The sequence below is a fragment of the Zeus faber genome, assembly GCF_960531495.2.
Source record: "Zeus faber genome assembly, chromosome: 17".
In the NCBI taxonomy this organism is placed as follows: domain Eukaryota; kingdom Metazoa; phylum Chordata; class Actinopteri; order Zeiformes; family Zeidae; genus Zeus; species Zeus faber.
The window spans coordinates 10742035-10757600 of NC_137204.1; the positions used below are offsets into that span (position 1 = coordinate 10742035).

General features: G+C 43.6%; 1 protein-coding gene across 1 annotated transcript; it reads right to left on the reverse strand.

The window, feature by feature from the left end:
• Positions 1-107: 107 nt before the first annotated feature.
• On the reverse strand, positions 108-8694 carry LOC307243532 (protein NLRC3-like; the record flags this gene model as incomplete). The annotated part of the gene is made up of 11 exons (XM_080018361.1): positions 108-640; positions 868-914; positions 1133-1306; positions 1730-1903; positions 3008-3181; positions 3418-5221; positions 6869-7100; positions 7239-7314; positions 8238-8351; positions 8441-8552; positions 8670-8694. 11 exons carry the CDS (start codon positions 8692-8694, stop codon positions 108-110), a joined length of 3465 nt encoding a protein of 1154 aa, XP_079874487.1.
• Positions 8695-15566: the final 6872 nt, after the last annotated feature.

Consider the following 15566-nt stretch of genomic DNA (forward strand, 5'->3'; position numbering starts at 1 on the left):
GTCATATACACAAATATACCACAGCATGGAAAGGCAAATACATACAGTGTTTATGATCTATGTGATAAAAACATTGAATATTCAGTTCAGTTTTTAGAGAGAGGATACTACACCTCCTCCATCTGACACAGAGACACGGAGGAACCAGAGCACAACTTAAATCCAGGGTGGAGTGGTTCAGTGAATGTGGTGTAGAAGGTGTGGAGGTGTCTCAGTGTGTCAGAGGAAACTGAGTAGAAGGACAGAGTGCCAGCAGACCAGTCCAGATACACTCCTACTCTGTGACGAGCAGAGGACGGAGGGAGATTTATGTCTGTTCCACTGTCATTATACCAGGCAGAGCAATGATCATTAGAACAAGACAGACTCCAGGACTTGTCATTCAATCCAAGACAGCAGTCATCACTGCTTCTGATTCCTCTGTATGTCATTCCTATTTCAACCCTCCCTTCCCTCTCTACCTCCCAGTAGCAGCGTCCAGTCAGACCTTCTCTACACAACACCTGTTTCCAGTAGTCAAATCTCTCTGTGTGATCAGGGCGTGGCTGCTCCTCTTCAACCTTCATCGCCTTCCTGTTGTTGTCAGACAGATAGAGTTGTCTGTGTGCTGTGTTTGGGTCCAGTGTGAGTTTAACACCATCTGGTGGAGAACAAGACACAATACAGCAACAGTTTATAATCTAACAAGTTCAAGTTCAAGTTCAAGATTGTCCATTTATCAGCAGTGTGATGAAGACACATGATGTCCACCATCATCTTCATTCTCAGTAGGATCTGAATGGATGGACGTCCAGTACTGCTGTGTGGAGGGACTTTCCATCTCAATAGTTGATAAATAGTAATGAATCAAACTAAACAGACACTTACACTTCCTCAGCCCTGGTTTCAGCCTCCCCTCTCCACCCTGCTCCACCCTGAGAAGAACACAGTCAGAGCAGAACGTTCTCTTAGATCAGGGAAACATGGACATTAAGAAGCTCCCGTATCCATCTTTTCCAATCATACATCAGTCATATGTGCTGTCTAACAACAAAGCACGTTCCCCAGCATCCCAGTATGACTGACCACATGGTTGTAGAGCGTCCTCCTTGTAGAAGAGCTTGTCAGGGAGTGTCCGCTGGTCTCTACATACCTGAGAGTGTCCAGTCTCCAGCGTGGGTCCTCCAGGCCAGCAGAGAGCAGCCTCACTCCTGCCTCTCCTGGGTGGTTGTAGCTCAGGTCCAGCTCTCTCAGATGGGACGGGTTGGAGCTCAGAGCTGAGGCCAGAGAAGCCACGCCCTCCTGTGTGAGCAGACAACCTGACAAGCTGCAAACACAACATGAAGCACAAGGTGTCAACATCAGGAAAACGTTACTACAGCAACAGACACATAATACAATGAGATGGAATATTTATTTGAAATTATTTTAGAAGCAGTATGCCAGCGCTGTGGTAGCAGGATGTGAAGACATGGAGGGAGGAGTTGTTCCCCCTTACAACGTCATTATTAAAAGACAGACGTCATTCAGAAAAAACTGACCACTGATTGACCAATCAGTCAATATTCTATAGAGCCGTGTAATAATATCAGTCAAGTAGTTGTATGAGTGATTTAAAAATGTAAGATCATGCAGACACATATATGTTCCATGTTCTAAAACACTTTGTCAGAAGGACTTTCATGTAAATGGATCATTTTTTGAGGTCTATTCATGATCCAGTTGGTTCCAGAGGTTGAGTAACACTGACCTGAGCGTGTCCAGTGCACAGTGTGGACTCCCCAGTCCAGCAGAGAGCAGCTTCACTCCTGAATCCTGCAGATCATTGGTGCTCAGGTCCAGCTCTCTCAGACGAGAGGAGTTGGAGCTGAGAACTGAGGCCAGAGCTTCACAGCTTCTCTCTGACAGATTACAGCCTCTCAGCCTGCACACACACACACACACACACACACACACACACACACACACACACACACACACACACACACACACACACACACACACACACACACACACACACACACACGCACACACACACACACACACTAATGGACTTATATCTTCAGAGAATGTGTTTTCATACAGGTCACATAAGGTTGATTGTACATTAAATACAATTCAACAGAATTAATAATAATAATACATCTACAAAGACATGATTATGAGAGTGGACTCATAGATCTATGATTTGGCTTCAGAACACCTGGATTATGCAGCTTCACATTATGTTGAGTCCTTTTGTAGGAGCCAATTGATGTATTGCCTTTGACCATTGAGTATCTTTTTAATTACTCTGGACATTAACTTTCTTGGAGTTGTTTTTGTGTTACAATGAACATGGTGGATGAAGACAAATACCCCATTAGGTCCCACTGTGGTTATTATAATAACATTTCATGGGAAAGTAACCATTTAAAATAACCATGACACCTTTGTTTTATTCCAATTTCACGTCTCTTCCATTATATTCTCCTGGATAATTGGTAGTTTTGACATTGTCTGTTTTGCTGTTCTTCATTCCATGTCTATCTTCCTCACTCTGCACCGATTGCTCTCCTAGCCATCCTGGAAGGAGGATCCCTCTCTCAAGTCCCATCTCAAGGTTCCTTTATGTTTCTGTCTGGGATTCTGGGAATTTTTTCCTGGTCCGTAATTTAGGGTTGGGGGGGTCATCATTTAACTGTCCTTTGAATGTGAGGATGTAAAGGTCTGTGAGACTGTAACTGTGATGGAAGCTGTGACTTTTTGGAACGTTGTTCAATTACATTGTTTGGAAAAAGGCTGTGGTTAAACTGTATGAGCTATCTAAGAGATATGGAATAAATAAATTGTTTTGACAAATTATCATTACCCTGATATGATTATTATATTCATTAATGTTATGATTTAGAATAATGATGTATATGTATTATATGCATTGTGTAAATGAAGTTATATTACCTGTATTTAATAGTGTATATTGACATAGTGCTTGTATACAAATCTCAATATGATTGGAATATTTTGGTCAAGGTTGAGTAACACTGACCTGAGAGTGTCCAGTGCACAGTGTGGACTCCCCAGTCCAGCAGAGAGCAGCTTCACTCCTGAATCCTGCAGATCGTTGGTGCTCAGGTCCAGCTCTCTCAGACGAGAGGAGTTGGAGCTGAGAACTGAGGCCAGAGCTTCACAGCTTCTCTCTGACAGATTACAGCCTCTCAGCCTGCACACACACACACACACACACACACACACACACACCCACACACACACACACACGCACACGCACGCACGCACACACACACACACACACACACACACACACACACACACACAGACACACACACACAAAGATTAATACATTGTTTTACATTAGATTTACACACATATTAACTTCTAATATCTCATCAGTTGTCAAACAGTGTATAGTTAATATATGTATGTTATCTGTGCACCTACAGAGATGTTATGGAGGCTTTGACCATGGGCAGCAGCCTCAGAAGAGCCTCCTCTGAAGCAGAGTATTTCTTCAGGTCAAACACTTCCAGCTCCTCTTCTGATGACAGTAAGATGAAGACCAGAGCTGACCACTGAGCAGGGGAGAGGTTCACTGTGGAGAGACTTCCTGATCTCAGGTGATGTTGGATCTCCTCCACTAGAGAACGGTCATTCAGCTCATTCAGACAGTGGAAAAGGTTGATGCTTCTTTCTGGAGAGAGATTCTCACTGAACTTCTCCTTGATGTAACGCACTGTTTCCTGATTGGTCACTGAGGTACTTCCTGTCTGTTCCAGCAGGCCTGTTAGTAGCAGCTGATTGGTCTCCAGGGAAAGGCCCAATAGGAAGCGAAGGAACAAGTCCAGGTGTCCATTGACACTCTGCGAGGCCTTGTCCACAGCACTCTGGTAGAGGGAGTATAAGTCAGGTTTCTTGTTCTTTCCCTTAGATAACTTTGATGTTGGTTGTGGTTTTGACAGCAGATTGACACCGGTGCTGGTGAATGTCAGAAAGACATGAACAGCAGCCAGAAACTCCTGGATGCTCAGATGGACAAAGCAGAACACCTTGTCCTGGTAAAGCCCACACTCCTCTTTAATGATCTGGGTGAAGACTCCTGAGTACACTGAGGCTGCTCTGACATCAATGCCACACTCTGCCAGGTCTGCTTCATAGAAGATCATGTTTCTTTTCTCCAGCTGCTCAAAGGCCAGTTTTCCCAGTGACAGAATGATCTTCTTGCTCTCTGTATTCCAGTGTGGATCTGTCCCAGATCCTCCCTGATACTTGACATTCCCCTGTATGGACTGAACCAGCAGGAAGTGGATGTACATCTCAGTCAGGGTCTTGGGCATCTCTCCTCTCTGGGCTGTTGTCAGGATGTGATCCAGAACTGTAGCAGTGATCCAACAGAAGACTGGGATGTGACACATGATGTGGAGGCTGCGTGATGCCTTGATGTGGGAGATGATGGTGTCAGCCTGCTCCTCCTCTCTGAATCTCTTCCTGAAGTATTCCTCCTTCTGGGGGTCGCTGAAGCCTCTCACCTCTGTCACCATGTCCACACACTCAGGAGGGATCTGATTGGCTGCTGCAGGTCGTGTGGTTATCCAGAGGCGAGCAGAGGGAAGCAGGTTGCCCTTGATGAGGTTTGTCAGCAGAACGTCCACTGAGGTGGACGCTGTGACATCAGTCCACATCTCATTGTTCTGGAAGTCCAGAGGAAGTCGACACTCATCCAAACCGTCCAAGATGAACACAACTTGGAACTTGTCGAAGCTGCAGATTCCTGATTCTTTGGTTTCAATAAAGAAGTGATGAACAAGTTCCACCAAACTGAACTGTTTCCCTTTCAGCAAGTTCAGCTCTCTGAAGGTGAATGGAAATGTGAAGTGTATGTCCTGGTTGGCTTTGTCTTCAGCCCAGTCCAGAGTGAACTTGTGTGAAAACACTGTTTTACCAATGCCAGCCACGCCCGTTGTCATCAGTGTTCTGATTGGTTGATCTTGTCCAGGTAAGGGTTTAAAGATGTCTTGAAATTTGATTACTGTTTCTTGTGTCACTGTTTTCCTGGAAGCTGCTTCAATCAGTCTGACCTCATGTTCCTGGTTGACCTCCTCACCCCCTCCCTCTGTGATGTAGAGCTCTGTGTAGATCTGGTTCAGAAGTGTTGGTTGTCCTGCTTTAGCGATTCCCTCGTACAAACACTGGAACTTCTCCTTTAGATGAGACTTCAGTTTACGTCGGCAGACAGGAACACGAATTACTGAATGAACAAACAACAGAGAACATCAATGAGTAGATGTTAAGGTCAATGAGAACAATGTCAATATTTCCTGCTAAATGTGTACAACTCACAAACCCATGTTGTCTATTTAGCTCATCACAGTTGGAACAAGCAGACTGACTGACTGTATGTGTGTGATGTGGAGGTTAACTCTCAGTTGGTCATAAATCTGCAGTTTTTCTGATATTCACATGTTCCACCATGATTACCAACATGTAGCTTTACTGGCTTATTAGTAGCAGACCATACTACTCTGATATGGAGGTGTTGAAATCTCCCATTAAAAAGGTTCCAGTACTACGATAAATCTCCCATTTAAAAGGTACTAGTAGTACCAAAAATCTACCATTAGAATGGTACCAGATCTACTATAAATCTCCCATTTAAAAGGTACTAGTATTACTATACTGTAAATCTCCCATTAAAAAGGTACTAGTACTACGATAAATCTCCCATTTAAAAGGTACTAGTACTACTATAAATCTCCCATTAAAAAGGTACTAGTACTACTATAAATCTCCCATTTAAAAGGTACTAGTACTACTATAAATCTCCCATTAAAAAGGTACTATTAGCAGTCTAAAAAAGTAGACACCTTCTATGTTGCTTCTGAGGTGTCTGGAAGGTTTGAGGTGAATAGGTCACTGAGCTCCCAGGGCTGAGATATAGTGCGGGAATAATAGTAACGTATGTTACTGTAGATTTACTGCCTTGATGTCATAGGAACAGCGAAGACAACAATGGGTCTAATCAGAGGTCCTATGGGAGAGAAGTGTTGTTTCCTCCAGCTTGACCAGAGGAGGAAATGTTTAGACTTATGACAGGACAGAGGCTGAGCAGGCACCTATGGGTTGGAACCAGATATGGTATGTTATCTCTGTACAGCTTTAAAAGCGAATGCTGAGCGTCACTTGGGAGAGATTCCATCTGGCTCGGGTCTGTCCCAGGACATCCATGGCAAGTCTGGTTTGATGCTGATTTGTGTAATAAAACTATTATTTCATTCAAGTCAGCGTCAGCGGTCACTCCTTCATTCTTCAACACATCACACCCATCAAGAAACTAAACTACACTTCAATTTTGATCATATATTATTCCACTGGAAACGATATTAAAGTTTTAGTTCTTAGACTCCCGACTGTCTCCTAGCAATTGTCTCCTAGTGACTGTGTCCTAGCGACTGTCTCCTAGCGACTGTCTCCTAGCGACTGTCTCCTAGCGACTTTCTCCTTACCCCTTACTCCCCTACTGCCTCCTAGCAACTGTCTCCTAGCTACTGTTTCCTTGCGACTGTGTCCTAGCGACTGTGTCCAAGCAACTGTCTTCTGGCAGCTGTCTCCTACCGACTGTCTCCAAGCGACTGTCTCCAAGCGACTGTATCCTATCGACTGTCTCCTAGTGACCGTCTCCAAGCGACTCTGTCCTAGCGACTGTCTCCAAGCGACTGTCTCCTAGCGACTCGTCTCCTAGCGACTGTCTCCTAGCGACTGTCTCCTGGATATATCTCTGAACTCTACATGTAGAGAACTGGTAGAGCTCTCATTTTCTTCTCAGAAACAGTTGTACTAATAAAGCAGAGAACCAGAGTGGAATGTTCCTTTAAATGTGTGAATCACAGTCTCTTACTGCTCTGCAGAGAGTCAGCCACATCCTCCTGCTTCATCCTCCTCAGGAAGTGCAGTGTGATGTTCACAACTCCCTCTCTGGCGCTCCTCCTCTGCTCCTCTTCCTCACCGTCCACCTCATCATCCTCTTCCTCCCTCTGCCTCTCTGAGCGTTGTGGGTCATCTGGACTCAGAACCTTCCGGAGCCTCTTCAGCTCCTCCTTCACAAAGGTGACCATGTTGTCCTCCAGCAGCTGGAACAGAAGAACATCAGTGAGAACATTACTGTCCTGGATTCACATCCCACTGGTGTGAAGAGGAAGCATGGAGACCATCAGCACCACAACACATGCTGCTTCATGTCATTTGGAGCTTGTTGGACATTTACACACCAGGAATAAGGAGTCCAGGTCTGTTTGATGCTGCTGTCCAGACTGACCACTGGTGACCTCTGACCTCTGCTGGTCTCTGTGGAGAACACACAGACACACACACACACACACACATACACACACACACACACACACACACACACACACACACACACACACACACACACACACACACACACACACACACACACACACACACACACACAGAGTTAGAGGTGACACTCTTGGATGTGACAGAGGTTGAAGGTTCTGATGGGACTGAAAAACGACCCGGGACTGTGACTCACAGAGCGACCCACCACACGAGTACTGTTCCCAAATACAGATTCACACTCCACCTCCTTTGATACGGTGCTATCCTTGGCTGTTTTCACCTTTCTTTTCCTCTCCATTTCTACTGTGGTTCACAATCAACACAGTCGTTTGCTCAGTTGCACTCCCCTCAATGAAAACAAGGCGGGATTCACCAGTCGTGTGACGTACAAGTTCAAGTTTAGAGGGGTCACTCGTGCAGCCCCAGCCACACCCTTTTATTTGACACATTTGGATCCTACCACACAAATATTTATAGACAGAATTCAACATGTTAACAAATGGAAATATGCCTTAATAAGTATAAAACATGAATACAACTAAAAATACCATTCATCCTAAACAGGCAACAGACGGGATTAGTCATTTTAAAACAACGTCCCACAATGCATCAGGGCAGGTTGGCATGGTTGCAGCAGTTGATATCAATATCCAATATCATTGGAAGCTTTAATTCAGTGCACTACACGTTCTTTTAACGTTGAAGCAGTAATTTATATATTTCTACTTAACTACACGGATATACACAATAATTTAAAAAGTGCCAACAAAAGCCCTCCCTGTCACTGACTTTGTGCTTTAACGCTTGTTCTGACCAATTCATTTCCTCCTGACTTGTTCCCTCTGCTCAGTAGAGAATGAAAACAACCATCTACTCTGTTTCAATCATCTGTTTGAAAGTCCTACCTCTTCTCCATGGAGGGGCGGCCATCTTTGAAGTCAATAGGATGAAACATAGACCTGTCACTCTTCATGGAGACACAGCTGGGTTCAGGACAGTCTGCTCTCTTTTGATGGAATCTACCAGATAAACAATAAGCACCATCCAGACGTTTGGATTTGAGGATGTTTAGCTGTTTTATTTGATCAACTATTTGATAAATCCTCACCTCTGCTCCGTAGAATGATCTCCATCTTTGAACACCAAAGCTATATCCATAGATTGGTCACTCTTGATGGAGACCCCACTGGGTGCAGGACCCTCTGGACTCTCCTGCTGCTCTGGGCTTCAACACAACACACACAGAGCTTTTCCTCGGACTAATGAAGGTGTAGTGACGTCACTGCTGAGCTCTGAGATGGACAACAGTCCCAGACGCTCAGAGATCCTCATCTTACCTCTTAGCTTTGCTCGGGCCGCCATGTTCCCCAGACAGAGTTGTTTTAGTGGTGGGACGCCCCTCCTCTCTCTCCTCAGACACATTCATAGTTGATTTCACTTAACCACAGGTGGTCAAAGTCCGGCCCACAGGCCAAACAGGTTCTGCAACAACATTTAAACAGAAAGAGTTTACTACAAGCTCTGCATGTTATTCATCACAACACACTTTGCACTTCAAACCAATAACAACAATACCTGCATTTGTAAGTGATCAGAACAAGCTCTGTATTTCTACCCAATCAGAAGCAGTGAACAGCACGTTTCACTGATCACATTGAATGAGGGATGAATATTGATCATCACTCTTCCAGTTTCACAGCATTTAACTCAAACTGAATGATTTACAGTCTCCAAGAAGTCACTGTTCATCCATTGTGTCCAAACAGAAAGACACTTTTCTTGACCTTGGCTCATGTAACCATGTGGTGGTCTCTCTCTCCCAGTCCATGAAGTGGTTCTGTCTCTCTCGCTGGTCTATCATCTCTGCTTTGAGATTCTCTCGCTTGTGTTGATGTTTCTTTGTTCCAGTCTTCACTCTTTGCATCTCAAACATTCCTTTCTATTCTCTACAAGTTAGAAAGGAATGACTTCCTGCAACACCAGATTGTTCGAGATTTCCTGTAAATCTCACCCCTTTCAGTAAGACAGGCAGATAGACGGGTATATCATAAGTGAGACATGATCAGTAAGGCAGGTATGTAAGCAGTGACACAGGTACATGTATTTTACATATAAAGCTTGAAACTAAGGTCATTCCCTTCTCCGACATGGTCTTCTACATGAAGCGGATGCAGATCAAATGTTTTTCAGTCCAACCTGTGGAACCTCTTCAAATAGAAGATAAATGATCAACAAGAACCAACGTCACATTCTAGCTTTCTACAAAAATACATGAGCTCATACAAAAATAGTGTCGGGAGCTGTGTTCCTACCTCACCCTTCATACGTCCACTGTTCCCTGGTAGGTTCCAGTCCGTCGAATCCACTGAGACATTTGACCTTCTTGATGTGTAGAGAGAAGACGCTGCTGTTCCTCCACAGCCCGTCCTGGCTGCTTGTGTTCATTTGTTCCTCCTCAGTAAAACTTTCCTTCTCAAGTGTCATCACATGAGTTTGAAGTCAAACCGGTCCAACCAGGAACCTGGAACCAACTCCCACATCAGCGAGTGCAGACGGACTGTGTGTACAGCAGGTGTTGCACAGCAGCTAAGTGAGCGGTAGGTCCAGCTCACACAGAGAAGACGTGAAGGTGAGGTCGAGATCTGGCTCCATCTCTAAACCTCAGTGAGCAGGTACAACGACGCTGGATTCACCCTCCAAAGCACAGGCAACTTGACCCTCCTCCATTTTAAATGTTGTGGAACATTGATATTTTTGTGGATCTGTCAAGCCAATTTAAACCAATTAAAAAAGCACAAATTCATATGTGGCTGAAATTAAATAAAATCACATCAAATGTGATAAAGATATATATATATGTGCATCATACCCCCCCAGGAATCTCCCTATATTAACAAATACCTTTTTGACCATCTCCAAGTAGAGATCAATCGCTACCAAGCCCAGAAAGGGGGTTCTGCTGGTGGAGACCTGAACGCCACAACAGGGTGTGAGCCTGATACAATTAATGCTATTATATAATTATAGAACCCAGAATCATGAGGCGCCGCCCCTGTGCGAGCACCTTGTGTCGATTCTGCACATTTTAGTATTTTTAGAGCTTATAGAGCTTATTGTGTGTAATCACCGGGTGTCATGACATTTCACTGCATATATGTACGACTGTATGTATATGTATGTGACAAATAACCTCTTGAACTTGATATAGTGGATGCTACTGGCAACAGTCACATCTTCAGACACCTTCACTGCACCTCAACCCCACCGCTCCTCAGAGAAACAACCCTGACAGTGTGGTCAACAAAACAGGCAACGAGCTGGTGCATCTCTGTGGCTCCTTAGGCCTGTACATGCTTCATGGTAGAATCAGGGGGGAGCCTCTAGCGAGGTTCACGTACTGTTCAGCTCTTGGGACAAATGTAGTTGACTGTGTTCACTGACATGGACCCCTTCTCTATATATTCAATATTTTTTTCACAAATCAGCCAATAAAGGTCTTATTAAAAATAGCTCCATAATAAAACAGAAACCCAAGAAGGAGGAGAGGTTTGATGAAGAATGAAAAAAATGAGGAGAAACCTGTTCAGTCAAAAACACCATCAACCACAAAGCACAGACCTGCATCAAAATTATGCTGAAACCCTGAGAGAAAACAAACAGAAAAAAAAAGAAAACATTACAATCAAAAAGTTAAAGAAATTGAAGAATTACATTTAATAATTACTAATTAATAATTATTTAATATTACATTTCACTGCATATATCTATGAAAGTTTGTATATGTATGTGATAAATAAAAAATCTTGAATCTCTTGAATCCTGAATTGGAGACATCGACCAAAACCAATTCTGGGAAAAATGGAACTTAAACAACAAAGAAAATATACATTTGGCAGTTCAAAATGTTTATGTTTGGAAAAAACATTTTGAAAAGCTGTATGAAGAAATATCACTGAACAGTCTGACCTCCAATCAGAAACAAATACAAGAAAAAATAAGAATACTTGAAACAACTATCAAAAATAATCAGAACCCACTTAATTACCAAATGACAATAAAATAATTATAAGACAACATTAAAATGCTAAAATCAGGAAAGTCATGTGGTCCCAACAGTATCAGGAGGGCGATGCTAAAGAACAGCACTGAGCTGCAGCAGATCCCTGCTTCAACTGTTCAACCTGCTCCTTCAAGCTGCTTCCCTGGGATCCGGAGTCGGGGGCTTATTTCCCCAATACACAAGAGTGGAGACAAACTGGACCCTAATAACTACCGAGGCATCTGTGTGAGTAGTGATCTGGGGAAGGTTTCCTTCAGCATTATCAATGCCTGAACACTGGCCTTGCTTGTGGAACACAATGTCTTGAGTAATGGACAAATTGGCTTCCTCCCAAATCACCGCACTACTGATCATATTAACACCCTACACCCTACATCGATCAACACATACACCAAAAAAAATAAAGGAAGATTTTTGCATCATTTATCGATTTTAAGAAAGTGTTTGATTCAATCTGGAAAAAGGGATTCTACTTTAAAATTCCCCAAAGTGGTATAGGGGGTAAAGTTAAAAACATCATCAAATCAATCGATGTCAAAAATAAGAGCAGAATAAAAATCGGCAAAAGAAGAAGAGACTTCTTCACTCAAGGGCAAGGTATTCTCCAGGGAGGTAACTTATCTCCAACGCTCTTCTGACAGCCAGGCCCCAGGCAGTCAGGGTGTGTGGAGACACCTCCAACTCACTCACCCTGAGCACAGGATCCCCCCAGGGCTGCGTCCTCAGCCCACTACTCTACTCCCTGTACACAAATGACTGTGTGGCCAGGTCCAGCTCCAGCCCCATCGTTAAGTTTGTGGACGACACAGTCATGGTGGGCCTGATCTCAGATAACAACCAGAAGCCAACATGGACGAGGTGGTGGATCTGACACTCTGGTGTCAAAAGAATTGCCTTGTCATGAACGTCTCAAAGACTAAGGAGCTGATTGTGGACTTTAGGAGGGCACCACAACCGAGGACATATACACCATTGTGGATTAATGGGATTACTGTTGACAGGGTGAGCAGTTTTAAATACCTGTGAGTTGACATTACGGAGGATCTGGACATGGACATGGACATCCTCTCTCCATAGGACTTCCTCTCCATAGGAGCCACCCCCCTCCAGAACCAGAGCCTGCAGGATCATGAAGGATCCTCACCCCCCCAACAACCGACTGTTCTAGCTGCTGCGGTCAGGCAAATGCCTTCGCTGTCATGCAGCCAAAACAAAAAGACTGAGACTGAGTTTCTTTCCACGAGCCATCAGGACTGAACCTGTAACTATAACGTGTATACACATACAACACACTACACACCTACACACATGCTACTGCTGCTGCTCATCTTCTATTGGTTGCACACTTCAGATGTACAGTATATATATATATATATATATATAAAAAATATATATATACACACACACACACACACACACACACACACACACATATATATATATATATATACACACTTGGATACAGATTATAAATATTTTCTTTGGATGTACTGACTTGATTTTGACTTTTTTTTATTTATTTTGCGCAGAATATTTTTTTTTTGTTCCTGTAGTTCTAGTTCTATTTCTGTTTTTAGACTATTTTATTTTATTATACGGTGCACTGTCTCTGTAGGCACTGCCACTTTGCATTTCACTGCATACCTGTATGCATGTGATGAATAAAAATCTTGAATCTTGAATCTACATTAATAAACTAGTGGTGTTGGAACAATCTGCAGCCCTGCAGGTCACACCCTAAACAACAAGGAAGTAAAATTCCTGCTCTATGCAGATGACCTTGTGTTGCTGTCACCCACAGAGTAGAGTCTGCAGAAGCCTCTGGATCCGCTGGAGCAATACTGCCACAACTGGGCCCTGCGAGTAAACTTAAAGAAATCCAAAATAATGATCTTCCAGAAAAAGCCCAGATCTCAGGAAAACAGACACATGTTCACCCTCGGAAACACCGCACCAGAACGCACCCTGTCCTATGATGACCTCAGTGCCTCTGGAAACTTTGGTCCGGCAGTGAATGCACTGAAAGAGAAGGCCTGTAGAGCCTTTAATGCAATTAGAAGAAACTTTCACCAAATAGACATCAACCAGACCAACCAGAATCTGAAACAAGATATTTGATAATATTTGATTTGATATTTGATCATTCTAATAGCCCTTTATGGAAGTGAAGTGTGGGATCCACTTAGTCAGCACAACTACACTAGATGGGACAAGCATCCAATAGAGACCCTGCGTGCCCAATTGTGCAGAAGTATATTGAACATACAAAGAAAAACACCCACCAATGAACGTAGGGTAGAATAAAGTCGATATCCATTAATAATAAACATTCAGAAGATACCCATACCTTTTTGGATGCATCTTAAATTAAGTCCCCAAGATACAGTGCAATTTGAAACACTGCAAACCCGAGAACGGAACCCCAAAAAGAATCCCTTCAGTCAGCTGGTCATGAGACTTACTGACCAACCAACACAGTTCCATCTCAGACCAGAACTTCATTGCTATCTCACCCTTAAAGATGAACTGGCAGAATATCTCTTTACTGTCAGAGATGAAGCAGAGACAGATCCTGACCAAGTATGTCCTCAGTGACCACAGTCCAGACTTTGAAAAAGGCAGACACAAAAATACTAAAGAGCAAAGATTATGTGGTCAGTGTAGGACAGGTGAGGTCATTGTAGGACAGGTGTGGTCATTGAAGGACAGGCGTGGTCAGTATAGGACAGGTGTGGTCAGTGTAGGACAGGTGTGGTCATTGTAGGACAGGCGTGGTCATTGTAGGACAAGTGTGGTCAGTGTAGGACAGGTGTGGTCAGTGTAGGACAGGCCAGTGCAGGACAGGTGTGGTCAGTGTAGGACAGGTGTGGTCGGTGAAAGACAGGTGTGGTCATTGTAGGACAGGTGTGGTCAGTGTAGGACAGGTTTGGTCAGTGTAGGAGAGGTGTGGTCAGTGAATGGACAGGAGTGGTCATTGTAGGACAGGCCAGTGCAGGACAGGTGTGGTCAGTGTAGGACAGGTGTGGTCGGTGAAAGACAGGTGTGGTCATTGTAGGACAGGTGTGGTCAGTGTAGGACAGGTTTGGTCAGTGTAGGAGAGGTGTGGTCAGTGAATGGACAGGAGTGGTCATTGTAGGACAGGTGAGGTCAGTGTAGAACAGGTGTGGTCATTGTAGGAAAGGTGTGGTCATTGTAGGACAAGTGAGGTCAGTGTAGAGCAGGTGTGGTTAGTGTAGGACAGGTGTGGTCATTGTAGGACAAGTGAGGTCAGTGTAGAACAGGTGTGGTTAGTGTAGGACAGGTGTGGTCATTGTAGGACAGGTGAGGTCAGTGTAGGACAGGTGTGGTCATTGTAGGACAAGTGAGGTCAGTGTAGAACAGGTGTGGTCATTGTAGGATGGGTGTGGTCATTGTAGGACAGGTGAGGTCAGCGTAGGACAGTTGTGGTCAGTTTAGGACAGGCCGGTGTAGGACAGGTTTGGTCCGTGTAGGACAGGTGTGGTCAGTGTAGGACAGGTGTGGTCAGTGTAGGACAGGTGAGGTAGAGACAGTTGCATTTTCTACTGCACCATCAACAATACAAAAACATCAGACTTTGCTAAATATAGACTAAAGAATAAAGACTCAGCATCATTCACGCACTGTGTGATGAAGTAAAGATGGACGTGCTCCTTGGGGGAGGGACACACAGCTCCCCCAGATGGACGCTTCATCTTAGAGGGTCATCAACTGAGCTGTGACCTGCCCTCTACATACTGGTACATTTTATTTATTATAGAGAGAGAGAGAGATTTTAGATTTTTAAAAAAACAATTAATTGAACAAACATCCAAAACAGCGTTTTGAGTTTGAAACAAGAGGAAGTGAGAACATACACAAGAGAATAAATAATCATGAAGTTCAAGACATAATGAGTATTATTGTTGATAGTAGAAGTAAATGACTAAAATAAATAAACAAACACATTAATAGGGAGGGGGCTACAAATAGCCAAAAAAACAAAATAAATCGACAAATCTTTAAAAGACAAAATATACGTAACATTATAATGAACATAATATATAAATGCCTCTCCTTGTTTGTGCAGTTTTACTACATATACATTATTGCACATATGTGTGAGTTGGTATGTGAGTGAGTGGATAGTAGTAGTAGTGTAGTACGAAGAATGTCA